The sequence below is a fragment of the Epinephelus lanceolatus genome, chromosome 3 (assembly GCF_041903045.1).
Source record: "Epinephelus lanceolatus isolate andai-2023 chromosome 3, ASM4190304v1, whole genome shotgun sequence".
In the NCBI taxonomy this organism is placed as follows: domain Eukaryota; kingdom Metazoa; phylum Chordata; class Actinopteri; order Perciformes; family Serranidae; genus Epinephelus; species Epinephelus lanceolatus.
The window spans coordinates 20808234-20833559 of record NC_135736.1 but is presented as its reverse complement, the minus strand read 5'-3'; the positions used below and the strand labels follow the sequence as shown (position 1 = coordinate 20833559).

General features: G+C 42.6%; 3 protein-coding genes across 7 annotated transcripts in view; 2 read left to right on the top strand and 1 right to left on the bottom strand.

Moving 5' to 3' along the window:
- The first annotated feature begins 551 nt into the window (after positions 1-551).
- Positions 552-5085, top strand: calhm1b (calcium homeostasis modulator 1b). Of its 2 annotated transcripts, XM_033623308.2 has the most exons (3): positions 552-666; positions 1806-2393; positions 3822-5085. In XM_033623308.2, exons 2-3 carry the CDS (start codon positions 1848-1850, stop codon positions 4326-4328), a joined length of 1053 nt encoding a protein of 350 aa, XP_033479199.2. In that variant the 5' UTR covers positions 552-666; positions 1806-1847; the 3' UTR covers positions 4329-5085. The 2 variants fall into 2 exon arrangements, with proteins under 2 accessions (XP_033479199.2, XP_078022868.1); XM_078166742.1 differs by lacking the exon at positions 552-666 and having other exon boundaries at positions 1559-2393.
- A 3046-nt stretch (positions 5086-8131) lies between these two features.
- Positions 8132-20610, top strand: LOC117254865 (RING finger protein 122). Of its 2 annotated transcripts, none has more exons than XM_033623309.2 (7): positions 8132-8867; positions 9089-9458; positions 11335-11488; positions 16298-16340; positions 16860-16901; positions 17632-17714; positions 19717-20610. In XM_033623309.2, the coding sequence occupies exons 2-7, from the start codon at positions 9434-9436 to the stop codon at positions 19835-19837; spliced, it is 468 nt and encodes a 155-aa protein (XP_033479200.1). In that variant the 5' UTR covers positions 8132-8867; positions 9089-9433; the 3' UTR covers positions 19838-20610. The 2 variants fall into 2 exon arrangements, with proteins under 2 accessions (XP_033479200.1, XP_033479201.1); XM_033623310.2 differs by having other exon boundaries at positions 8132-8871.
- Positions 20603-25326, bottom strand: part of pdcd11 (programmed cell death 11) — a 16829-nt gene continuing 12105 nt past the window's right edge. For 2 of the 3 annotated variants that reach the window (XM_033623305.2, XM_033623306.2), the window contains exons 29-36: positions 25032-25194; positions 24528-24671; positions 23547-23690; positions 23099-23349; positions 22668-22836; positions 22394-22547; positions 22023-22188; positions 20603-21126 (exon numbers count right to left, since the gene is read on the bottom strand). In XM_033623305.2, the coding sequence (XP_033479196.1) occupies positions 20955-21126; positions 22023-22188; positions 22394-22547; positions 22668-22836; positions 23099-23349; positions 23547-23690; positions 24528-24671; positions 25032-25194 (1363 nt within the window). In that variant the 3' untranslated portion in view covers positions 20603-20954. The remainder of the gene's footprint in view (positions 21127-22022; positions 22189-22393; positions 22548-22667; positions 22837-23098; positions 23350-23546; positions 23691-24527; positions 24672-25031; positions 25195-25326) is intronic. The other variant, XM_033623307.2, reaches the window with a different exon arrangement.

Genomic DNA, 25326 nt, shown 5'->3' with positions numbered 1-25326 from the left:
GCCTTTTATCCTCTTGTGGGCTTCTAACTGGTTTGTCGAGCTCTGCCTCATTCACTGGGTGCAGCTGAGTTCAAAGGGCTATGTGAAATTAACTAATAATCCCTTGGAGATTTAATAGTTGTCATATTTTGCAGACAATAAGCTATTGTCACTTGCTTTATTTTACCTGATTAAATAAGTGGAAACACATTCACCCTTCACCTCTTATACAACAACCAAATTTTTCCAGCCAAAGCCACAGATATTTGAATGGTTGGAGACCATTTTTGCATGTCTGAATCGTTCTGACTATCTGTGAAAAGCACTGCATCCCTGAGGTTCAGGTAACCTAAGTTAACATTAACACATACTACATTTATGTAAGTAAGAGAAAAACATTCATATGAACTGTAAAAGGAGAAGTGTTGTCTGACGACTGTTCAATTTTGAGAAATATGCATTGAATGAGAATCTTTTGTTACATCACTCTAAACACCTGTGGAGGGCGGGGCCTGGTGGCAGATGATGTGGTCGGCTTTGAACATCACCACAGAGAGTTCGAGAAACACCTTTCAGTCAGTCAGAGCTACGATGTCTGATAAGTTTAAAGAAAGGCAAGTTATTTACCATGGACAGTGTCATCATATGAATTTTTCCTCTTCTGTGAATCCACTCTGAAGCAAACAGGTAAGTGTTTGTGTGTGATGGTTTAGCAGAAAAGTCATAGTTCACCACGAGTATATAGTACTCTAACACCACTTTCTAATAAGTTACTCTTTATAAAGGGTTTATAATAGCTTTATTAATGGTAAGTAAAGCTTTATATGATAGTATTAAGCCATTAATATGAGTGACTTTTGGATTGTCAGGTATTTTAAAGTTTATCTGGTTCTTGAGCCTCCAATTTTTTGGAAAAAGGCTGCCGAGCATCTCAACCAAAACTTATAAACAACTTAATGTATTATTAAAAGCCTCAGATTATTGTAAGCACCCTGTATTAATAAGTTATTTACACATAAATGATGACTACATTTTGCTATAGGATTATTAGAAGGTGAGAAGCTCTTGGACCTTTGTTAGTGACTTATTAAGCAGACTTCTTGTTGTTGTTACTGTTCTTATTCATGACCTATGGATCTATATATATATATATATATATATATATATATATATATATGTGTGTGTGTGTGTGTGTGTGTGTTTGTGTGTATACATCTCTTATATTTCTTTATTTATGTTTTATAAAGCACTAGTAAATACTTTATTAAACCAAATCAAGTGTATATAGCACATTTAAAAACATCCGCCATTGACCAAAGTGCTGTCAAACAAATATAAAGCAATGTAAAATGTACACAAATATAATAGAATACTACTACTACACCTCCAAATGATCATTTGGGTAAATTACGCACCCCATTTCATGTTGAATTTGGGAAGAAAACTTTGTTTTTCTCACATACCTCCACAGTGAACGCAGAGTGATGATGAATTGAAGTCAAAGAGGATTGCATTAAACAACAGTACAACAATATCAAAACATCAGTTTACAAACTCTCAAACAATTTGTGCAGTATAATCAAAGTCTCATTTATCTAGTTGTATCCAGTGTTGTTTTTGGTCCCTGTGGAGGCTTACAAGAAAAACAAAGTTTTCTATCCAAATTCAACATAACACAGGGCGACAGATTGCTATACAAACCATAATTTGGGACGTGGTGAAGTATTTCTTTTGCACACTGGTTCAAGAGTCACTGTGCTGCGGTGCCTTGTCCACCACTGTTTCACTGATTGATTTGAAGCTTTCCATTGTACTTCACTCCACAGATTTAATTCCATCTGAACCAAGGATCCACCACATCTCCCAAGATGGATAAGTTTCGTATGATGTTCCAGTTCCTCCAGTCCAACCAGGAATCCTTTATGAATGGGATCTGTGGTATCATGGCACTAGCCAGTGCACAGATGTACTCTGCCTTTGAGTTTAGCTGCCCCTGTATGCCAGAGTACAACTACACCTATGGGATCGGACTGCTCTTTATTCCACCTATATGGTTCTTTCTGTTGGGTTTCGTGTTGAACAATAATGTGTCAGTGCTCGCAGAGGAGTGGAAAAGACCCACAGGGAAGCGCGGCAAGGATCCAACAATCCTTCGCTACATGTTTTGCTCAATCACGCAGAGATCCTTGATAGCACCTGCGGTGTGGGTGTCTGTCACTCTCATGGATGGGAAGAGCTTCCTCTGTGCGTTCAGCGTCAACCTGGACATTGACAGGTTTGGGAATTACAGTGTGATGACGGGGCTGTCAGAGACAGAGAAGATAAAACTGCTGGCGAGGATTCCATGCAAAGATCTATTTGAGCATCAGGAAATAAGAGTGGCAGCATCACGATACATCAAGTGTATATCACAGGTAGCCAGCTGACTTGGTTTCTCCACTTTACTGTGAATGTGTTTAATCTGAGGGGTCATTAGCTGGCATGCTTTGACAGAGACAGACCTGGAGACAATTAGACCATTATAAAGTCAGGTAAATGGCCTGTTTGAATAACAGAAGTATAGGCAGATGATGACACTATGAGCTCCTGGGCTTGGGCGCGTAAAACTCCCCTCTAACTTGCCACCTGACCCTTGGCAGGTACAGCATGTTGTTGTTTCATTCCAGTTTTGTCATGGTACGAAAAGCGCAGTTGTAAATATTAAGGGCATCTGCAATGTAAAGATTAGTATTAGTATAGTCAGATCAATCAGTTAATTTACATATGTATGGTAAGCATGGCCAAAAGTTGGAAACACTTCCAGCAGGCACTTCTCCAACTTCATCACTGGACATGATGACTAAGCAAATTAAATTTTCCCTGCTTTATTCCTCTAAAACTGTAGTTAACTCAAATCTCCCCACCCGACTTGAGCCTTGCACTTTGAGATCACTGAAGTTTTCCCATTCGCTTATTAGAGTGAGAGATAAGCCTCTAAATTTATTATTCATGGAACTGGGACCTATTTCAATCCATCTAAAAAACACCCACACTGTTATTTAGGTCTTTGATCAGCCGAAGGGCAATTATACAGGCTTAAAAGTAACGTCTTCTGAAAAGTCTATTGATATACAGATTCTGTTAATGAGCAATGAAACTGTCAGGGAGCTCCTGGATTTGCTTTTTCTGTCACATGTTGGACTATTTGACCTCCGCTGTGCGAGAACAAAAACACAAGATATAGTCCGATTCTATGTATTTTCAAGGAAGTAGATTTCGTTTCAACATTGGGAGGGGGGACACATATTGAACAGGGACTTGGGGTCGTCCACCATAAAACTTTGAGCATCAAACATCAAGCATCAAACAGGGTGGTGCAGTGGTTAGCATTGTCGCCTCACACCAAGAGGGCTCCTAGTTCAAACCCAGGGTGGGGGGGTCCCTTCTGTGCAGAGTTTGTCAGCGTGGGTTTTCTCCAGGTACTCCAACTTCCTCCCACAGTCCAAAGACATGCAGATTAATTGGTGACTCTAAATTGTCCGTAGGTGTGAATGTGAGTGTGAATGGTTGTCTGTCTCTATGTGTCAGCCCTGTGATAATCTGGCGACCTGTCCAGGGTGTACCCTGCCTCTCGCCCAATGTCAGCTGGGATAGGCTCCAACCCCTGTGACCCCCAACAGGCTAAACAGTTACGGAAAATGAATGAATGAAAAGTTTTCTGCTACTTTCATGTTTTTAGTAGGGGGGACAAATGCACATTTAAGTACTGAGTGGGACGTGTCCCCTGCGTCCTAAATCTACACCTATGTATGTTTTCTTCATGTTGCCACACCAATACATTTATCAATGTCTATATCTTACAGGCATGTGGATGGATGTTTCTGCTCATGATGACCTTCACAGCCTTCCTGATCCGAGCTATTCGACCTTGCTTCACTCAAGCCGCCTTTCTCAAGACCAAGTACTGGTCTCACTACATTGACATTGAGCGCAAAATGTTCGATGAGACCTGTAAAGAGCACGCCAAGAGTTTCGCCAAGGTTTGCATCCACCAGTACTTCGAGAACATTAGTGGGGAGATGCGCAGCCTCCACCACCGCCACTCGAGTGACAGCGACGATGAAGATGAGGAGAAGAGGAGAAGCGACGAAGACAAGCTTCTGGGTATCAGGGCCCAGGATGATATGAATAAAATTTTATGGAACTGGCACACCTGTAAGCCAGCTCTGGCTCTGAGAAAGGACCAAATCTGTGGTGAGAACAATGGCAGACTGAATGGAGAGGCCAATGGAGTAGCAAATGGATTTGTAAAGGGACACACCCATGAGGTGGAGAAAAAGGAATGGGCAGTGTATTACAGTAAGGTCTGAAAAGTTCAGCAGGACAAAGAGCAGCTTGGATTGGCTCGTCTTTTATTTTCAGTCACTTCGGGAATCATTTTATTTCTTTTTGTAATAGTAACTTGTCAAACTTAGTTGAATTAGATTGTTGAATTAGAATGTTGATTAGTTGATTTATTTCAATGCACAGATCATATTGATTATTATATTACATTATATTGATTGATTTCAGTGGAGTATATAGTTTGACTGATGGCACAATATGTTAGCATAATGACACTGTTAACATATTCCTGGTTCACATATAGTTCAGTTAACTAAAAAGATGTCAAGTTCTGGGTGTGTAGCCCAAAACCTGTTTGTTGTTTTTACTGTTGCCGCAACATTTTTATCTACAAGTCATGAATTACTGAAAACAAACTGTGCCACAGCTCTCTGAGGGACAGAGCTTGGCAAAAATCTAAAGTCTGTAAATTCTAGGCAGCAGACATAGAGCTGATGATATGATCAAGCTGATAGTGAAGCATTATTACAGCCCACTGGAGAGTTCTCGTGATATATTAACACTAGTGAATGTTTGTGTTGCCCTCCAGTGCAGAGACACCATAAATATCCCCGGGGCACAAAGCAAAGTGTTAACGTGTGTCATGTAGCCTAAGCAAAGAGAAGAGCTACATGCACTTTCAGCCCTTGCTGCTCTCTGCTTTAAAGAGAGACTACATCACCTTTAATAGAAGAAAAACACAATCTTTCTCTTACAAGACAAGACTTTAATTAGCAAGCAATAAAACACTCACTGCTTAATTCAATACACTCATAAGTTTTGCTGCTACAGTCTTGCTCTTTTAAAATTCTAGCTTCTGGGTTTACTTACGTGGTATTCGGCCCACTGAATATGCACAGTAGTTTTTATCCTGCTGGCCCTGACGTACCTATACCTCCATGGATCCAAAATACATAATAGAAAGAGTCCTAATTGACCTTATTTGCAGTTTGAGGTGTCCTGTCAACAGTTTTACAGACGTCTCTTTTATAATGGTGGGCTTATGGGGAAAGGCTTTGTGGTCATCAGGGTATTTTCCCACTGGGAAAAACTGGCTGCAAGGCTGAGCTGTACTTTTGGCAGCCTGGGTATGACCAGTAGCTTATTTTGGCTAACGTTAGCTAACATTAGCTAGCTAGATAATGCTGTGTAACTGACATAAATGAGTCCCATTTCAGACTTTGTGGCACTTCCAAATGTACGCTACTGTTACACTACATTTTATCATTTAATATGATCCTGTAACAAACACTTGTGGCCACCATAGACGACATAAAATAATGGGTGTAGCTTCCGTGACGTCACCCATTGGTTTGTGGACTTGAAGCTTTGAGTTTAGCATTTTGGAATACGCAATTTTGTTTTTTTGGAGCCAGAAGTGACCTTATTTGGACAAGAGGGTGGAGCTGTAGAGGAGCAAGGGGTGGATCTGACCAGAGATACCGGGTGAAGCGAGATACCCAACTCAGCTCACTTCCTGATTCAGTGACGATTCAGCGCCACGGCAGCTCTGAATGTATTGTCGTCAATGAGGAAAATGAATGTGATCACAATTTATGGTCAATTCTTTCGCCCAGTAGTCACTAAAGTAAATATTGGGTTCATTTTCCACAAGCCACACATCTTACCAACATTCTGACACTAAAGCTGCATTTTTCATCCGCACAGATCAAGAGAAAGTTAACTTTGTTTGAGCCCTGTCCGTCTCAGAAAACAAGTTCTCGCGAGATCTCGTGATCTTGATAAACAGGCGGTAAAATCACAGTTAGTTTACAAACAGTTATTTACTGCTAGTAATAAATAAAAAATGCCCAAGCTTTGTGCAGCAATTAGCTGCAATAATAGGAAGAATGTATTTTCATTCCACCTGCTTCTCGATCCGCATACACAGACATCCACAGAGCCTCTGTTCAACACGGTGGGGGGGGGGTGGTGAGGGAGAACAGGCTCATAGGCACTTGCCTATGATTTATCTGTTGTGTTTGGCAAAAGCAGTGGAGGCTACTGAATCGACCTGTGATGTTGATGCTCAATAATGATGCCAAAGCCCATCTGATGTCACCACAACCCACTTAGATGTGGTCAGCTGTGCTTGGGCCTGACTCTGCACATTTAAACTCACAAAGGAAATGAGCATCAATAATACATGGTTTGACAGTAAGAGGTGCCAACAGAAACACCCAAATACTTTGCATGTAGTCTGACTCACTGGATGTAGACTGTGGGTATAAGCCTGCCAATGACCAGCTATTTTATCTGGTATTCTCCCCTTTTGTTACCTTTGAGCTACCATTTTGCGAGGGCACTGTCGCTGCATCCTGGGCTTGGCACTGTTGAGGACAACTGAGATTGGTTTAGAGAAATACAAACAACCCAGAGTGTTTTGTACTCTTATACCAGAATGATGACAGGAGCTTTCAGACCTTTCTAGAGCACTGACACAGTGCTGTGGAGATAGGTCCAGATACAAGAGACTACTCTGTCATTACTGGCCCATGTAACAAGGGTTTATCAGTGTTATTAGAATCATAGAAAAGCATTTGTACAATGTCAGTTTATTTAGCTTTAAAGCACATTTCTGGCCTTTTGCCTTGTTATCAGCAGATAAACCTACAATCAGGCAAACCTATGATTTATGCAAAACAAAAGGTTGGGACAGCCAAAAAGATTTCCATGTCACTAAGAAAACAAGGCCAAGATTTGCATCTCGCTCGCTCATTTTGTAGCTCAGCTTCATCACTCAAGCGTTGAGGAATTGTCTTCCACTACTGGTTTGAAAAATCCTTCTCAGTATCTTTCATCACAGCCAATGTGCAGCCTATAACCTCTGAGCATTTTCACGTTGTGTATTTATCTTGAAGAAGCTGTTGATACAATGATGTTTTCATCATATTTCACAAGAGGGCGTGCTGTTAACAAAACCACCATCTTTCACATGCCAACAATGACAACACAAGCCTGTAGCTACCACACTCATGTCATTTGATTCCCAAACCCGTAAACAACCAACAGTGCATGCAGTGTATTATGGACTGTGTTTATGCTCATGCATCTGTGCGGTCCATCCAGCTGTTCCTCAGTATCCAGCAGTAATATCATTACTAGAGCAGGAGGGGGGGGGGGGGAGGAGGAGGAGGAGGGTGAATGAAAATGGCATGGATCCCATTGAAGCCTCCATCCCTCCCTCCCTCCCCCTGGGGATTGGTGAGGCAGCACTCCCCTTGACCGTGTCACAGCTCGCCCAGTAGCCCAGCAACTGTTCTCTCCCCCAGTGAATTGGCAGCCAGGGCCGCTGGTGTGGGGGTTGACGTCTTTGTCCAGGATGTGACTTTTCTCTCTCCCTACTTTTCTTGCTTCCTGCTTTGACAGATACCTCTTTCCTGCTTTGCAAAGGAGTGACATGATGTTTATATATAGATCAAACAAAGCAAACATGAATAATAATCTGCCGTGGCTCTAAAAATACAGCCTGAGTGCGCGCAAAGGAGGGACATGGTGACTGAGGTTGCATCATCTTTTCTTTTGCTGACCACAACTGCACACAAATGGCTTTGTTTCGTGGTTGTCAGGACATCAGCCGTGCGCATGTTGCTGGCCGGGGCCTCCCTCGACTTTGCTGCAAAAGTCTCTCTCCTCTCTCCCTCTGACATATACATGCACCGGGGTGTGCGCACACAGACACACACACACATCAGCATGCTTGCAGGCGCCCTATTCGTCAGTGTCGGGCTCATTCTGCCTTCCTTCTGCCTACAGATTGGAGGACAGAGGTAGCGAGGGAGGGCTGAGGGAGAGGAGAGTTGCGAGGCAAAACGGCTGGTCACATGAGCACAGATCTGTTTACAAACCCAAGGCAGAGCAGGAGCAGGAGCAGGAGCAGGAGCAAGAGGAGGAAGGGGAAAGGCGAATTCGCAGGCTCTCTCTGAGCACCATTATGGATTGAAAGAGGAAGAGGGGAAAGCCTGCCATGACAAAGCCAGCTGGAGGTGGGAGAGTCTGAACACGACACACGCAGACACACTCCTTCACACATACACACACACACACACACCGCCTTTTGTCTCTGTTTTTTTTTCTCAATTGAAGGAGCAGATGGTTAGAGGGAGAGTAGGATCCCCCCCTACGCACACACACACATGCACTAACTGACACACAAACACACCTTCACCAGCAGAAACAGCAAACCCAGCTATAGAGGAGTGTTGTTGACTGCATGGAGCTGTCCTCACTTTGTTTGGGCTCTGGTGGACGCACATCTCTGCCTCTTATACTGAGGAGGAATACCCACTGCAAGATCAGAGGACTGGAGGAGGAGACAACAGAGGAGAGGGGGATGAGACTTGTGAAAATCCTCTGTTAAAAAAAGCAGCTTTGGGTGGAAGACAAAGCACAGACTAATGCCAGATAATTACCTTCACTGGACGAGGACTGTCATTTTGAGCGGTGGATGTCATTGAATTTGGCGAGGGGGACGACACTGCAGACGCAGAGTGAAGTCAAGGAGGCCCCCTTTTTCTGCTGGAAATGTATGTATGTAAAAGTATTTCCTGTTACCAAGCAGCCTGTGTTGTTTGTGACATTTTGGACTTGAGTGAGATGCAGCTCCTCACAATAACAACTCCTGAATAACACATGGTGTGAGGCAGCTGAAAAACAATCATTTCTTGTCAACAAGATTTCTTTGTTTCTTCCCCTCTCTCTCTCTCTCTCTCCCTCCCTTGATGACATCATTCTCACTGGGATCCAGGAGCACATGATGTCTTCAGTCCCGGTCCAAACCCCAGTCCCAAATCTCCCAATCTTTACACGGAGTGGTTAATCCAGATTTGGGAATGCTGGGCTGCACAGATTGCTGAGCCACATGAAACCGCACCCTCGAGGATTTGTGGAATCTGAGCAAATCTGAAGATCTTGATGGTTGTTTTTGGGGGAGCTGACACAACCCAACAAAGGAGAGACCCAGCTCAGAGAGACTGAATCCAGGCTCCACACAGATCCAGTGTCCGGGGCTCCTGCCCACGAGTTTGGCTCCCCTCCAGCCTCCTCCTGACAGGGCCTGAATTTACTGCTGCTGTCCTGGGAGTCAAATTTCATGCAACCATTCCAATGGTGTAACGGTAAGTGAGTGGCTTTCTCTGCCGTCTGCCAAATACACAAGAGGTGGTGGCACGTGTGTTTACTTGTATCTTATAAACTTAGTCGCTGGCTGCTGGCTTATGGGATCCACATAATGGCTTGTCAAATGGTAGATTACTGAGAGAGAGCGAAGGCCTCGGTAGAAAATCCATATAATTCAAGGTCATGTTTGTTTGACAGCCATGACAGCTGAACTTATTCTCTAATGTGACTCCTGTTTTGTTACTGTGTACTGATTTTGCAGCAATAATCATGTCTCTTATTATGCTACCCGAGGTCTCCCCTACACTAAGTACCCCTTGTAAATCCCCCAACCACCCAGCCATGTCAAATTATCCACCCCATACCCCCCACAGTGTGCAAGCTGTACCCATTCATTCACCCTAAAAGAGAGACACATGGACATTTACAGGTTGGCAAAGAACATCCTTGATGCAAATTAATAGGAACACATGTGGCCTGTGGAAGTGGGGCTTCCTCTGCTATTGTTTTACCAAATGGTCCTTTAGTCCCCAGAGTTCAATCTGTTTAATATACCCCACCCCCTGCCACCTGCAACACACACACACACACACACACACACACACACACACACGCTTCAGACAGACACCACACGCCTCTACCCATCCATCCCCCAGAGCTGTCACACACACACACACACACACACACACCACCAGTCACCTCTATAGAGTCTGTGGAACAGATGGTAGTGTGGCGGAAGTGGTGTCTGTCCTCCATGTTTGTCTTGTTCACAGCCAATTAACGCGCAGTCCTATGAGCGCCTCAGTTGCCACCACAGTGCCAGCCACAGCTCCCCCGGGCGCACCTGCATCCAGACAAACACATTACATTGAGCGCCTCACATAATATTTTATAAAACCCTTGATTGTGTGGAGACAAGCCAGAGTGCCACATACTCACTGTCAAGCAAACATATGGTGACGTTTTTGAGTCTGTTGGCAGCCAGAAACTCAAAACCTATGATGGTACTTACAATTTATTTTCTAGGTAATGAACAAACAATGATCTCCTAATTCTCGGCAGTGATTCCCTTTTTTTCTTCAGTGTACATTAAATGCAAATAAAAATCATGGCTAACTTTTTTCTTAACAAAGGAAAATGATTTTCACACATCTCAAGAGCTAACATGCTCTCTGACCTCACAATAGTGCAACTGTCTGTACAAATTCCAACATCTAAAGCGGTGACACTCAACTTCTGGCCTGTAAGGGTGCTGGGTGGCCCACCTGCGATTTCCTAATTCACAATAAAAATAGATTCAGTCACACTCTGCCAGTGCATATGTAGAATCAAAATAGAGCTTATTTATGCAGGCAGAGGATCCCCCACACCCACGACAGAGGTCGAGGTTAATTATTTATATATTTATTACTATTGTTAATTAACTGGCCCCCAGCTTCCTGTCATTTTACAAAAGTACAAGCAAGTAAAGCAAGTTGAGCATCTCTGGTCTAAAGTCTATGCTCCCAATTTAGACTTGCACTGTCAATGCTACAGCTGTACACTGTGGATCTTGGGGAAGTTTTTTTGCCTTTTATATAACCGTTTTATTTTAGTAGTTCTGTATTTTGAGAGTGAATATGCCATTTAAAAAACCGAGGCTGTAAACAAACTAAAAATACAGAGCCCTATAAATACCAAGGTGTTGATGTTAACTGTCATGATAGTTCAACAGAATGACAGCAACTCCTCCACATTTACACGTGCAGGAAATTAAAGAGGAAGAAGATTTATCAGACGTGCCGAAGCTAACATGTTGGAGTCTTAACCCTACAAGGTAACAGTTCAAGTGTGTGTCAAGTGCGTAATCTATATCTACAAATGTCTTCCTGCCAGGATGCCTGTGTGGTTTGGGTTCTCAGCGCTCTGAACACTACTGCAGCATGACGTCTGACATCTATCACCTCCCGCTCAATGTGTACGTCATTGTGCTGGGCATCGGCCTCTTTGTCTTCATGCTCAGCCTCATCTTCTGCTGCTACCTGTTCAGGTAGGTGGGGGAGGTTTGGGAGGAAGGTGGACTGGGGTGAAAAGCAGGGGAGACAGTGAGGAAGCCAATGAGAAGCGTGGAGAAAAAGCAGGAAGTACAAAAGGAGAAGTGACATTACAGCAAGTGGGTAACACAGTTATAGAGGCAATTTGAACAAGCATTGCAACACAGTGTGCCACAGCAGTGAACTCAAAACTGGTCTTGTAATGAGATCCTAATACTGTCTGTGATGATAGCAGCAATCATGATGAATATTTATGGAGCCTGGCGAAGCTGCCAAAGTTGCTACGCATAGTCTATAATTGTTTCAAGAAAAACAACATCAATCTACAGTACAGGCCAAAAGTTTGGACACACCTTCTCATTCAATGCGTTTTCTTTATTTTCATGACTATTTACATTGTAGATTCTCACTGAAGGCATCAAAACTATGAATGAACACATGTGGAGTTATGTACTAAACAAAAAAAGGTGAAATAACTGAAAACATGTTTTATATTCTAGTTTCTTCAAAATAGCCACCCTTTGCTCTGATTACTGCTTTGCACACTCTTGGCATTCTCTCCATGAGCTTCAAGAGGTAGTCACCTGAAATGGTTTTCCAACAGTCTTGAAGGAGTTCCCAGAGGTGTTTAGCACTTGTTGGCCCCTTTGCCTTCACTCTGCGGTCCAGCTCACCCCAAACCATCTGGATTGGGTTCAGGTCCGGTGACTGCGGAGGCCAGGTCATCTGCCGCAGCACTCCATCACTCTCCTTCTTGGTCAAATAGCCCTTACACAGCCTGGAGGTGTGTTTGGGGTCATTGTCCTGTTGAAAAATAAATGATCGTCCAACTAAACGCAAACCGGATGGGATGGCATGTCGCTGCAGGATGCTGTGGTAGCCATGCTGGTTCAGTGTGCCTTCAATTTTGAATAAATCCCCAACAGTGTCACCAGCAAAACACCCCCACACCATCACACCTCCTCCTCCATGCTTCACAGTGGGAACCAGGCATGTGGAATCCATCCGTTCACCTTTTCTGCGTCTCACAAAGACACGGCGGTTGGAACCAAAGATCTCAAATTTGGACTCATCAGACCAAAGCACAGATTTCCACTGGTCTAATGTCCATTCCTTGTGTTTCTTGGCCCAAACAAATCTCTTCTGCTTGTTGCCTCTCCTTAGCAGTGGTTTCCTAGCAGCTATTTGACCATGAAGGCCTGATTCGCGCAGTCTCCTCTTAACAGTTGTTCTAGAGATGGGTCTGCTGCTAGAACTCTGTGTGGCATTCATCTGGTCTCTGATCTGAGCTGCTGTTAACTTGCCATTTCTGAGGCTGGTGACTCGGATGAACTTATCCTCAGAAGCAGAGGTGACTCTTGGTCTTCCTTTCCTGGGTCGGTCCTCATGTGTGCCAGTTTCGTTGTAGCGCTTGATGGTTTTTGCGACTCCACTTGGGGACACATTTAAAGTTTTTGCAATTTTCCGGACTGACTGACCTTCATTTCTTAAAGTAATGATGGCCACTGGTTTTTCTTTAGTTAGCTGATTGGTTCTTGCCATAATATGAATTTTAACAGTTGTCCAATAGGGCTGTCGGCTGTGTATTAACCTGACTACTGCACAACACAACTGATGGTCCCAACCCCATTGATAAAGCAAGAAATTCCACTAATTAACCCTGATAAGGCACACCTGTGAAGTGGAAATCATTTCAGGTGACTACCTCTTGAAGCTCATGGAGAGAATGCCAAAAGTGTGCAAAGCAGTAATCAGAGCAAAGGGTGGCTATTTTGAAGAAACTAGAATATAAAACATGTTTTCAGTTATTTCACCTTTTTTTGTTAAGTACATAACTCCACATGTGTTCATTCATAGTTTTGATGCCTTCAGTGAGAATCTACAATGTAAACAGTCATGAAAATAAAGAAAACGCATTGAATGAGAAGGTGTGTCCAAACTTTTGGCCTGTACTGTATGCTGGTAGGCTATTTGTGTATATATACATGTGAAATAATACAACAACAGGAAAGCTATATAATAAAACCAGTGGTATAGAAGTAGACTGATAAATAAAACTCACTATATGCCACCTGCACTAGCATCAGACAGTGGACAAAGTTAGCGACAAACTAGCTGACTAGCTAGCTAGACCAAAACAAAGCTATAAAGAGAGTGAATATTGGACTCACATTCATCAGGGGGACACAAACCTCAAAATGAATAATGTTGCTGCATATCTGCTGGATTTGTACATAAGAGACGATCATGTTCATCGAATCAACGTCAGAGGGTGATATTAACCTAAAATTGTATTCACAGCTTGTTGTGCTGCCCCCATGTGGCCAAAAAAACAATTAATGCACATGTAAATACCACATTTAATGACCCCTCAACTACAGATTAGTGTCATTTTAAAAAAATGACACAAAAATAAACAGATATATCATTATCAGATTTTTTCAAAATATTGATGAATATTGGCCTGAAAAGTGTGTAATTAGTCAGGCTTTAGGAGTGATATAAATAAAAATGTAATCAATCGATGTATAAAGGGCAAACAAGTCTTTATAAATGTATATGTGTCACTTCCTCCACAGAAATTAGACTGTGCTGGCTTAAAGACAGTTTCACATTTGACAACATAAACATTCTAAATGGGTCCTTTTGTATATACCAAATCACAATGCTTGTTTACAACAACTTTTGGGTGGAAATGTACATTAAATGATGTGGCTGTGAGCAAACACCTCAGTTGATTAGTTATTAGTAGGGGTGGGGGAAAAAATCAGTACAGCATAGTATCACAATATTTTTGGGTGGCAATATCGTTTCGTCACACAGTGTCAAGAATCATTTTTTTATTATTTAAGTTGTTAACATTACAAATACAAATTAAACTTAAGGTAGCGTACTAGAATAATATAATCAATTGCTTTTTCAGTCCACCAGATACATTTTGCTGCTGCAAAAAATGGCTGTGAGATGAACAGACTGAAAACTTTATCTTATGAGATGAAACAGATGTTGACAAAGTTATACTTTGAGGACACAATTCACAGTTGACAAAACATGTAATGATAAATTGCAGTCTATCACAATATATTGTATCGCAATATTCAGCATATTGCAACATATTTAAAATCGCAATAATATTGTTTTGTGACTGAAGTATATTAATGATATCGTATCGTGGATCCTCTGGTGATTCCCACCCCGAGTTATTAGCTACCTAAAAAAATCTTTATCAGTCTATGTGTATGTTATATTAAGAATATTTTCGCTGTTTTACCTTGCGGTCAGACAGCCCTTTCCGGCGTGGAACTGAAGCCGTTACTTCAGAGCCACCAAACTCCATTTACAGAAATAGTCTCTTTAGAATACAGCAGTTGCTGGTCTCACTGCCTTCATCAGTCAGTGTGTTAGGTAAAGGGGTGAAAATATTTTTAAATACAGTATAACGTACACATAAACTGATGTTGGCTTTTTTTACAGTAGGTGGCTAAAATTTAAACATGTTTTGTTGTGGCCTCTTCCACAGCACTACATTGCTTAGCCTCCATGCCAGTAGACTTGGTTTATCAAAGATGATAGCAAAGCAACACAGTGCATAAAATAAGCACAGTAGAAACATCAGACAGGTTGGACATTTGTGTTTGACTTTATATCTTTACAGTATCGTTACAGTGACCCTGAAAATGACAACAGAAATGATTGAGTTTGTCAATTTCATTTATCTTCGCAATTCAAAACAATTGCCAGTTGTCTACACCCTGTTGGAATGTTTTGCAGTGTATGTGAATGACATCAGTTGACAGGACATAAACATTGACCCAAGCTGTTGCCTAGCAGTGCATTTGAAATGGTCTATATCAGTGGTTCCCCACTGGTGCAGCCACAGGGTCCAGATTTCTCCTTAGTCATTAGTTCAAGGTCCACACAGTTCAGTGTATTCAGCGTCATACTTGTGGTTGGTCACGTCGTTGAGCTAGTTTGCTGTCTCTGTTAAGCAGGAAACGGCACTTAAAAATAAAATCTTTGTGCCAGAAATTAACTGTACTTCAAAATTAAGTGTGACTTATACAAACTTAACAGGTTCACGAGTCACTTGCAGTCCATTCAGAATGGACCCATGACCCACCAGTTGGGAACCACTGGTCTATATGACAACACAAACTGACTTGATAAATAACATGGATGATTTTAAAGTGAAAATAGACAATGTTTTGCTTTAACTTATCAGTCTGAGGTAAATGATTGCACAATTTAATGGCTTAAGAATAAAGACACCATCTGTGTTTAGATTGGTTCCCTATCAGCCTCACTTTCACTGTGCAGTTCTGTCTGCCAGCTGGTATGATCTCCTGGCAAATGAAGGCTCGATTTGTAGCACAAAGGAAGTGCATCAACCATTGTGCAACCAAAACAGGAAGAGGATAGCACTTTTTCTACCCAGTCATTATCAGTTGCTATACCCAGTTATCGAAGAGTAGGCCTATCTGTGTAGGTCTTTTGCTGTTTCTATCCCCAGTAGCTGAAATGGGGGTCAGTGGAACGACAAAATGTAACTGTGGAAACTGAGGTAGTTGTCATATTGCTTCAACTGAATAAACATGGAGAGGATACATCATACAATAATTCACAAGAGAGAAGCAAAACCTTTCACTTTTTTGTCTTCCTGGTTAATCATCTTGCATAGGCCTACTTTCAGATTCATCTCCCGAACGCTTGCAGGGTCCCGACCCCCAGTTTGGGAACCACTGACTTAAGCTGTTATGACAGTCACTTGTACCGTACAGATGTTGTTGTCTCTCTGCCTCTCGTAGGTTGAAACAACAGGGGACAAGGGAGCAGTTCAGCTACAACGAGGTATGTCACTGCAGCATATGTCACTATGGTTGAACATGTAACACCAGCTTCTGAGGCAGGTTATAAATACCACCGTAGCATTTCACACCGCTCTACATCTTCAACTGTGACACCTAACACCGCCCTTAATAGATGACCTTGACTTCATCCATGTGTCCTCACCTGCCCTCTGATTCAAAACCGTTCATGAGGCCGCAGAGTGGAAAGGCCTGATATGGTGAGCAGGTAGCAGGGTGTCACAGTGTGGCGTGGGGACAGTTGTCGACAACGTTTTCAGCTTTGGGGAAGGTTGAGCTGCAGCTGTCTGTATTATCTATATAACTATTATTTTTTTTACCCCATGCAGCAAACAGAGGCGTACACACCACTCTTGCCATCAGATATTTTTAAGCCAGTCACATCAGGATATTGAATCCATCTGAAGTGTTTGTTTTACACTATAGATTTTCTGCCAGCGTAATAGTGCTGACACATCATTCACATGACACAATATTTCTCTCCTCTTTTTACCAACTGTAGGTGGTGCTGAAGGGAGCAAGCAAGAAATTGAGCCTTCTAGGAGTAAGTCATTCTCTCTGCAAAAACCTTTACACGATATCTGGTCTTAACATATGTCGTTATGATCTGTGTGAGCTGCGCACACGTCATGTTGCCCACCCTGCTTCCGTGCCAGCTCTGATGACCCATTATGAGCTGGGAGGGTTCGGCTGGTTAACTCAATCAATCTCTCCTCTCAGATGTGATTAACATGCTGCACACACTCAGAGGAGATGTCCTCAAAAGATCTTGTATTTCAAATGCAGCCCTTTAAACAAAATGTCAGTGTGGCTGCTTGGCTCTGCGCTTGTAGCAGAATTTAGGACTCCAGGAATAACTGCACTCATTCAAAATGCATTATGAAAAGATCTCTTCTCTGTCTCTTGTGATTCCTGAAAAGATTGCTTTTCCAAGTTCTTTCTTTTTTTCTCCCCCAAGGCAGCAGTGGTTAGGGGTCATTTTCGTTTTCAATTTAATGTCTCAATCTCCGTCTTTGTTCAAGGGAAGGTTGAAATAGTCCTGTTACTAGGAAACATAGTTAAGGTAAAAGCATTATTTCAAACGCACAAGCTTATACTTGTGTTAGGCTGAAAATCTAGGTCAGATTAAATTAATTCACTGCTCAAATTTATCTCATTTACAAATGGCAGTGTTCTTGGCTGTGATGAGATACAGGCCTACTGTTGAATAGAGATAGAGAAAAAAAAATTTAAACACATGTAAACTAACCTTGCCTCTATTTTTGTTCTTGCAGCAAACCTGTGCGGTGTGTCTGGAAGAATTCAGGACCAGAGATGAACTGGGAGTGTGCCCGTGCTCACATGCATTTCACAAGAAGTGAGTGTTATTAAACTGGAAATTATAGACAAGCAGCTATAAACATACTTGACTCAACTTTGGGAAATACGCTTATTCGCTTTCTGGCCAAGAGTTAGATGAGAAAGAAAGATGCCATTCTCATATCTGTATGACAGTGAAGCTCCAGCCAGTAAATGAAATTTAAAATAAAGTTTTATGCTTGAATGTATTATTATGAAGTAAATGTTGTTTGCACAGTATAATGGCTGTAGAGTAATGACACCATCAGTTTTCAGATTGGTTCCTTATAAACCTCACTTTCATTATGCAATCCTGTCTGCAACCAGTTATGATCTCAGGAAAATGAAGGCTTGATTCATGGCACACAGGAAGTGTGTCAACCATTATGAAAACAGAGAAAGGATAGTGCTTTTGTTTTCTGTGGTACTTATCGGTAGCTATCCCCAGATACCAAAGAGTATGAGTGTAAGGTCTTTACCACCTGAAAAATGCTAGGGGACAAAAAGTCTTACTACTTTAATGATCAGCTTAGCTTAGCATAAAGACTGGACAAGGCAAAACAGCTAGCCTCCCTGAAGCCTTCACTGGTTGCCTGGCAACCTCACAGTGACAAGACTCTGAAAAATGGCTCAGCACATAAACCTAACCCCTGTAAACCCATAACTTGTCAATTTACACCTAGGATTTTTCAGGACTAAACAAATGGTCAAACTGCACTTGTATTGCGCCTCTCTAGTCATCTGACTACTCAAAGTGCTTTTTACACTACGAGTCACATTTACCCATTCACACACACATTCACACACTGGCGGCCAAGGCTACCATACAAGGTGCCACCTGCTTCTCGGTTTTGAACACACTCACACACTGATGGAACAGCCACCAGGAGCAGTTTGGGGTTCAGTATCTTGCTCAAGGGTACTTCGACATGTAGGCTGGAGGAGCCAGGGATCGAACCACTGATCTTCCAATTAGTGGACGACCCGCTCTACCTCTGAGCCCTAGCGAGGTATAATATGTTATTAGTGAGCTTTAGAGATGCTGGTAGGTGGATTTTGTCAAGTGGCAACCTCCGAGGCTGAAAAATGAAGCCAATGTGGAAGTGCCAAAAACTGTAGTTAACTAAATGGCCACTTGAGGCAGACGGCAAAATAATCAATCCCCACAGACCTCCATGTTAAAAGCAGAAATAAATATGTTTACAGCCTGGTACAAGAAACAGTTTTGGTCTCGAGGCCACTAACAATAGTGTTCTCAGTTTTTTAGTCAGATCCACCCATCGCTCTTCCACAGCTCCAAATATGGTCACTTCTGGCTCCAAAATAACCAAGATAGCCACGGCCAAAATGCTGAACTCAAGGCCTTAAAACGGCAGTCAACAAACCATGGGGTGATGTCACAGTAGCTACGTCCATTATTTAGCTAAGCTAGCTGTTGGCTGCATCGATAGCTCGACGTACACACTTGAGAGTGGTATCAATAGTCGTAGTGTGGCGGAAGAAAGCGGATAGATGTATTTCCCAAAATGTCTTAGTACTTCTTTATGCTGAATGGGACAAAGCAGTATTTTTTTTTTATCTTAATAAAAAAGAACCAAGAACTGTACAAAAAACAAAAAGAAAAAAAAAGTTAACGTTAAGACAATTGATCAAGCGTAAAGTAAAATGTAGTGGGAAAGATCTTCATTGCTAACTTAATTGCAGAAAATATAGATTTAGTGAGGGGATAAGAAGCTGGGCTGCATTTTCTAGCTCTATTTGAAGGTTTAAAAAGTGCACTTCAGTATTATTTCATTGATTTTTCCTTCTAGTCCCATACTAAAACCATGAAAGCAAAACCCAACAAGCTACCAGACTTCACTCTCTCATGTTGGACTAAACCACCAAAACATTAGTTATGGGTTCCCCTGTGATTCACACTATAAAAATGCGATTCCAGATGTCAGTGTCTAATGAAGTTGCTCCTGGTAAACTAGATTCTGTTGTCATTATTTAAACTGTTGCTGATTCTGTCCTGTCAGGTGCCTGCTCAAGTGGCTGGAGATCCGCAGCGTGTGCCCCATGTGTAACAAACCCATCCTCCGGCTCCACACAGACGCTCCCCAGGGTGCCGAGGGGCCAATGGATCCGGAGGAGGTGTGAGGGAGCTGGACAAGAGGAAACCGGACTCCCTTTACAGAAAACACACACATTAAATACACTAGGGATGATGGACAGCGGTCATCTTAAAGACATCTCACAGGAAATGTTGATAATGATCCCAAGTGGCCGCCCTGCTGCTGACCTATGAGCAATATGACTCGATGGGAATTGGATACTGACAGCACCAAAACAATTTGGTCAGATGAGTCAGGGAGTGGGTGGATGAATAGGATCTTTTCATACAAAAAATGCTCCTAGTTCTACTTCCATATTGCACTGTTCACCAAAAAAGAAAAACATGACAGGAAAAGGAGCCACATTAGAGAGCAGGATATCATTGCCACTGTCACTGGACGACTAGTGCAGCACTGCCAGAGACAAACACTACAGGCATCGAGCAGGACATCAGAGTACAGGATCAGTATGGATACCTCTAATATCTCAGGGGTGTTACCAATACAGCCAGCACAAACCATGTCAGTCACCCTATAACCCTGTGCCACACATGCATCTTCAATACTGCCAATGTAGGTGAAATGCTCCAGCAGTCAGAGGTAGCCACCACCTCCGTCTGAAACCAAGACCAGCGGGATTACAACCATGACGATTTAAGTAGACAATATTGTTACCGATTGTGTCCCATGCCCTTTCCTTTTAAAAAGAGACTGATAGAAAACTAGTCTTGCCTGTATGTATTGTACGTAAACATGTCCCTATATATTGTTATTTTGTATTTGTTGCTTTTAAATAAAACGTCACGTAATGTATTGTAATTGTGTTGGATTTATTGAAAGGCTGGCTCCCACACAAGTGTGAAGAGATTTCATGAATCCATTTGAATAATAGTCACAACATTAATTATTCTCTTCAGAGCTTGTTCTCATACAAAACTGACTAAAATGAAATGTTAAACACCAGATTGTTTTTAACATTTATAAATGGCTACAACCTACTTTACAAAGGTTTGACTTTCAGGTTCAGAGGTCCCCAGTCCACGGCAATGACAAAGCTTAATTACAAACTTGTTCCTGAACAGATGTGAGGCTCAGACCAGGTTCAGCACACTGCAGTCCACGCACACACACACAGTATGTGTATTATCGTGTGTATTTGGTCATTAGTTGGCAGCCTCGGTGCCTTTAGCTTCCACAAACTCCATGGCCTTCTCTTTGACTGCCTGGATGCTCTGCGGGGTGCCGTGCTTCTTCTCGTACTCCAGGTAGCGCTTGAAGAAGAACTTGATCTTTTTCACTGACACACTCAGGTGGATCACACGATCAAAGAGCGCCCTGCAGGAAACAGGAAGATGGAGGACTCCATGAAGCACTCATTATGTGTCATCATTAAACAGGTCTTTGTGCACTTTACCAGCTCACTAACGTCTGGTTCTCTCATGTAAACCATTATAGAGTGAGTTTGGAATTCTTCAACCTGGACCCTATTTTTGACAGGTGTCTTTTGTGTCTGAGTGACTAATGGGAACAACAATTTTCAAAACTGGTCCAGTAATATCATTTTTGTTCACCCATAAACAGCTCTGAATTTGCTTTTGCCAAACCCACCAGACTCCATTTAAATAAACAGTCATTTTATCATCATTAGACAGTCTTCATTCAAAGTTGACAGAAATAAAATAAAACTCATTTTAGAACTATAGAGACCAAAACTAAGTCGTTTTTACTGTTCCAGCAATGACCAACTCTGGTTTGGTTTAAATAGACTCTTAATTCATTTCACATTTAGGTGTGAAAATATGCTGGCTCTATACATGCTAAAATTACTGTTTCTTTAAATGGAGTCTGGTGGGTTTGGTGATGGCGACTTCAAGGGTGTTTCTGATTATACATATCTTACTCTTTAACAAAAAAGGTCCGTCTCCAAAGGGATCTGCTCCATAAACTGTCAGAATAATAATCTGCCAGCTGCAGCGGTCTCACTCAGCACTGGACAAATTTCCAAAATTGTTGTTCCCATTAGTCACTTAGACCCAAAAACATGCAAAAAAAATGAATAAATTAAAATTGAAAATACCAAACTTACCCCTCGAGGCTAAAGATAACGTAGGATTGTATATTTTATCAGGTATGTTTAGGTATTTATGAGCAGAAAAGCTACAAAGAATGAAACAAAGTGTGTCAGAAGTGACAATGGAGAGTCAGAAAGCAAAGCAAGAGGTTCTGCCCACCTGACTTCCTTCTGCGATCCGTGTTTGACCATGAGGTCGATGAAGACGGACCAGAGGTCTGTACGTTTCGGGTAGCTCGTCAGCACTTTGTCTAACATGGCGCGACCTTTCTCTGAATCACCATAACGGAACTCCAGCTGAGCGTACTTGGCGATCACATCCACGCCTGGGAGGAAGCATGACAATACATAAAGGTTAAAACCTGTGGAGATGCACAGCTGGGACGGGGGAACAGAATCTGAATGGTGACACACACGCTGCACTCTGACATGGACCGCACAGCAAAACCTGTGGTTTTTAGTCCACAAATATAAACATACATCAACTGTTATAAGACATTACATCTTCAGTGTTTGGATGGGCCATCTTACTTTCTTTGGAGGGCAGACTCTTCAGCGCCCTCTGCAGAAGAACACTGGCAGCGTCACTCTGACCCTGCTGGAGCAGGAAGGTCCCGTAGCTCAGCCACACTGCCTTATTCTGACGGAAACGCTTCACCATCGTCTTATACAGGCCCTCCGCCTCCTGGATGCAACATAACACAAAGCAGATAGCACACACAGGCAGAGACACATGCAGATGTTAGTGACTAAAGAACACAGTATTTCAGTATCGGTCTCAACAAATACACTGAGCAGATCGTACCTTGATCTTGTCAGACTTTGTGTAGATGTCAGCCAGCTGCTGGTACACAGGCATGGGCTCACAGAACTGCAGCGCCCGCTCAAACACTTTCTTGAGGCTCTCCTCTGTGCCGTACATGTTCTCCAGGTTCAGCAGGGCCACCCACACATTCAGCTTCTCCTGCTCTTCCCTGGAGAGAAGAAACAGGACAAGTTTAAAACAAAATACAATCGTCTCTGGCTACAATGTGTCTTCATCTATCAACAAAGATATATGTAAAGAAAGTGAGACTTTTCCTGAGCACAGCCAAATTAATTTTAGCCAGTTTAATTTATTGTTGTTTTGTGCATCTTTCTGCTTCCTTTTGTTGGTCTCTCTTTAAAATTGAATGTAATATCTTTATTTCACACACTTAAAATGCTAAAAAATATATTTATCTATAATTCAGTCACCTGAAGGAGATGGTTTTGAGGGCCCTCTCGGCCACAGCACGGGCCTGCTCGATCTGTGTGGCCTGCAGATGGTGAGCCATGTACTGGAGCCAGAGCAGTGAGCTGTTGGGTGAAGCGAGAAGCAGGCGCTCGAAGGCGGCTGCGTCCTGGGGCCGCAGGCTCGGATCCATCAGCTCAGTCTCCCGCTGCACCAGGGCCTTCTCCGCTGCCTTCTTCTCCTGCTCGACCTCATGACGAGACTTCTTCTGGGGCTGGTGGAGGAGAGCGGTGCAGCCGAGGCAAAAGACAGGAAGGAAGATGAGTTTGATGGTAGAAAATGTTTTGATACAGAGGAGGCAGCAGGAAGAAGTCCTAAATTACGCATAGAGATGATCTATAAACTGCATGCAGAAGGCTGTATTCCTTAAATAATCCTAAAATTGTACGTGCATATGTATGGTCAGCGCACCTTGCTGCTTCCCTCTTGGTCCTCTCCATCACTGGAGTCGCCCTCCTGCACTGTAGAGGCAGGCTTCAGGGAGCTCAGTCCCACATCCCAGGAGAAACCTGCTGCCACCTGCAGTCTGGATGTACCTGCTGAGCTGTGCGTCACCTGGTGGAAGCGAGGCGGAGGACATTTACTTTTCAGGGTCTGGATAATGATATTACTGTACCACATCTATGGAGATTTGTATGAACATAAAGACACAAATACTTTTGAAATTGGTGCTACATGACCACAGAAAACAGAGAAAAATGACTGCGGCATTTGCTTTTGCTCAAGTGGTAGTAAACCTACAACTTCCAGAATGCACTGCACCACACCAGACCAATAAACATTTCAGGTGGGGGGTTGATAATGCGAGCTGCTCTATCTAAAAACAATACGGCAGCCAGCAGGGAACAAAAAGTCTTGAATTAAACAGTAAGCTATAGTATGTTTCTGTTTTTTCAGCCTTAATTTTCACACTTCCTGTTCACAAATTCTCATATTACAACCAAACAGTACACTAAAATATGTTTATGAAGACATTTTAGGTGAGAAATCGCCGATACAGTACAAGAATCTTGGTTTATATTTAATAAGCATTGCCTACTTTTACTGTTTGATATGAGTTTGGTTTAAGTTTGAGTTTGAGTTTTGGAGAGAGGGGTGGGTCTCTCTCTTGATCTGCTTCTATACTCTTTTCGTTGGTGGTGGTGGGCATACAAAAATGCATAAATACAATCTGCAGATTGAGCAACAGCCCTAAAGCCAGCAAAAATACACCGGATGACGCATTGTGGATTTTCATTGGCAAATACACAGAGAGATGTGGGGGCTGGTGAGATGGAGGCAAGTTTACCACAGCTCATCAACACATACTACCCACAGTGTTATGATGTAAAGCTGGTTGAAAGTCAGCAAAATATCCCTTTAGTAATACTGAGCAGCGGTGTTTTCGCTTACTTTTACAGAATCAGATGTGGGTTTGTCTTCATCTTCCTTATCCTCCTCTTCTCTGAAGAACACCTCCACGCCGCTGTCATTGCCATCACTCTTTGCTTTCTTTGTCTTCTTCTTCTTCTTTGGGACCTGGGACTCTGCCTGTTTCTGGCAAATGAATCTGCAGTAAATACTACCATCATGGATTAAATAAACACATACACATAAGTGCTTCAGTGACCATCTGGCCGCAAGTAAAGCTGCAGAGTATGCAGAGAGTTTTAACCCGAGGCAAAGATCAATGCAGCATTTATTACTGTCAGGCCAAAGGATAATGAATGAGTGATAACTGAAGATGGCAGTGATCTATGTGGAAGTGCTTCTCCTATATTGAGTGCTGTTCACCTCCAAGACCTCAGCACACTTGAAAGGCTGAGCAAGTGAGTCATCTACAATGTGTTTACTGTTAAATGTTAAAAGCAGGAATAAGGGAGAGTTTGATGTGAGAGTGAGAGGGCTGATTGTCACCTGTTTGCTCTCAGACAGTGTGCGTTTCCTCTTAGTGTCGTGGTCCTTCTTCTCCTCTCCGATCAGACGCAGCGGCAGGCCGAGAGACTCTGGAAGGACGTCTGGCTTCCCAGTGTCCACCGGGAGCAGAGAGAGGTTGACCAGTTCCTCCTCTTTGTCAATACTGAGGACGAGAATAGAAAGAGCTGCAGAGTGAAAATGACGCGATGACAACATTGATTCTATAAATGGCTGTTACCAAAAGCTGCGCAGGGCGAGATATGTAAAGACACAACCTCAGCAGTGCAGCGTTAGA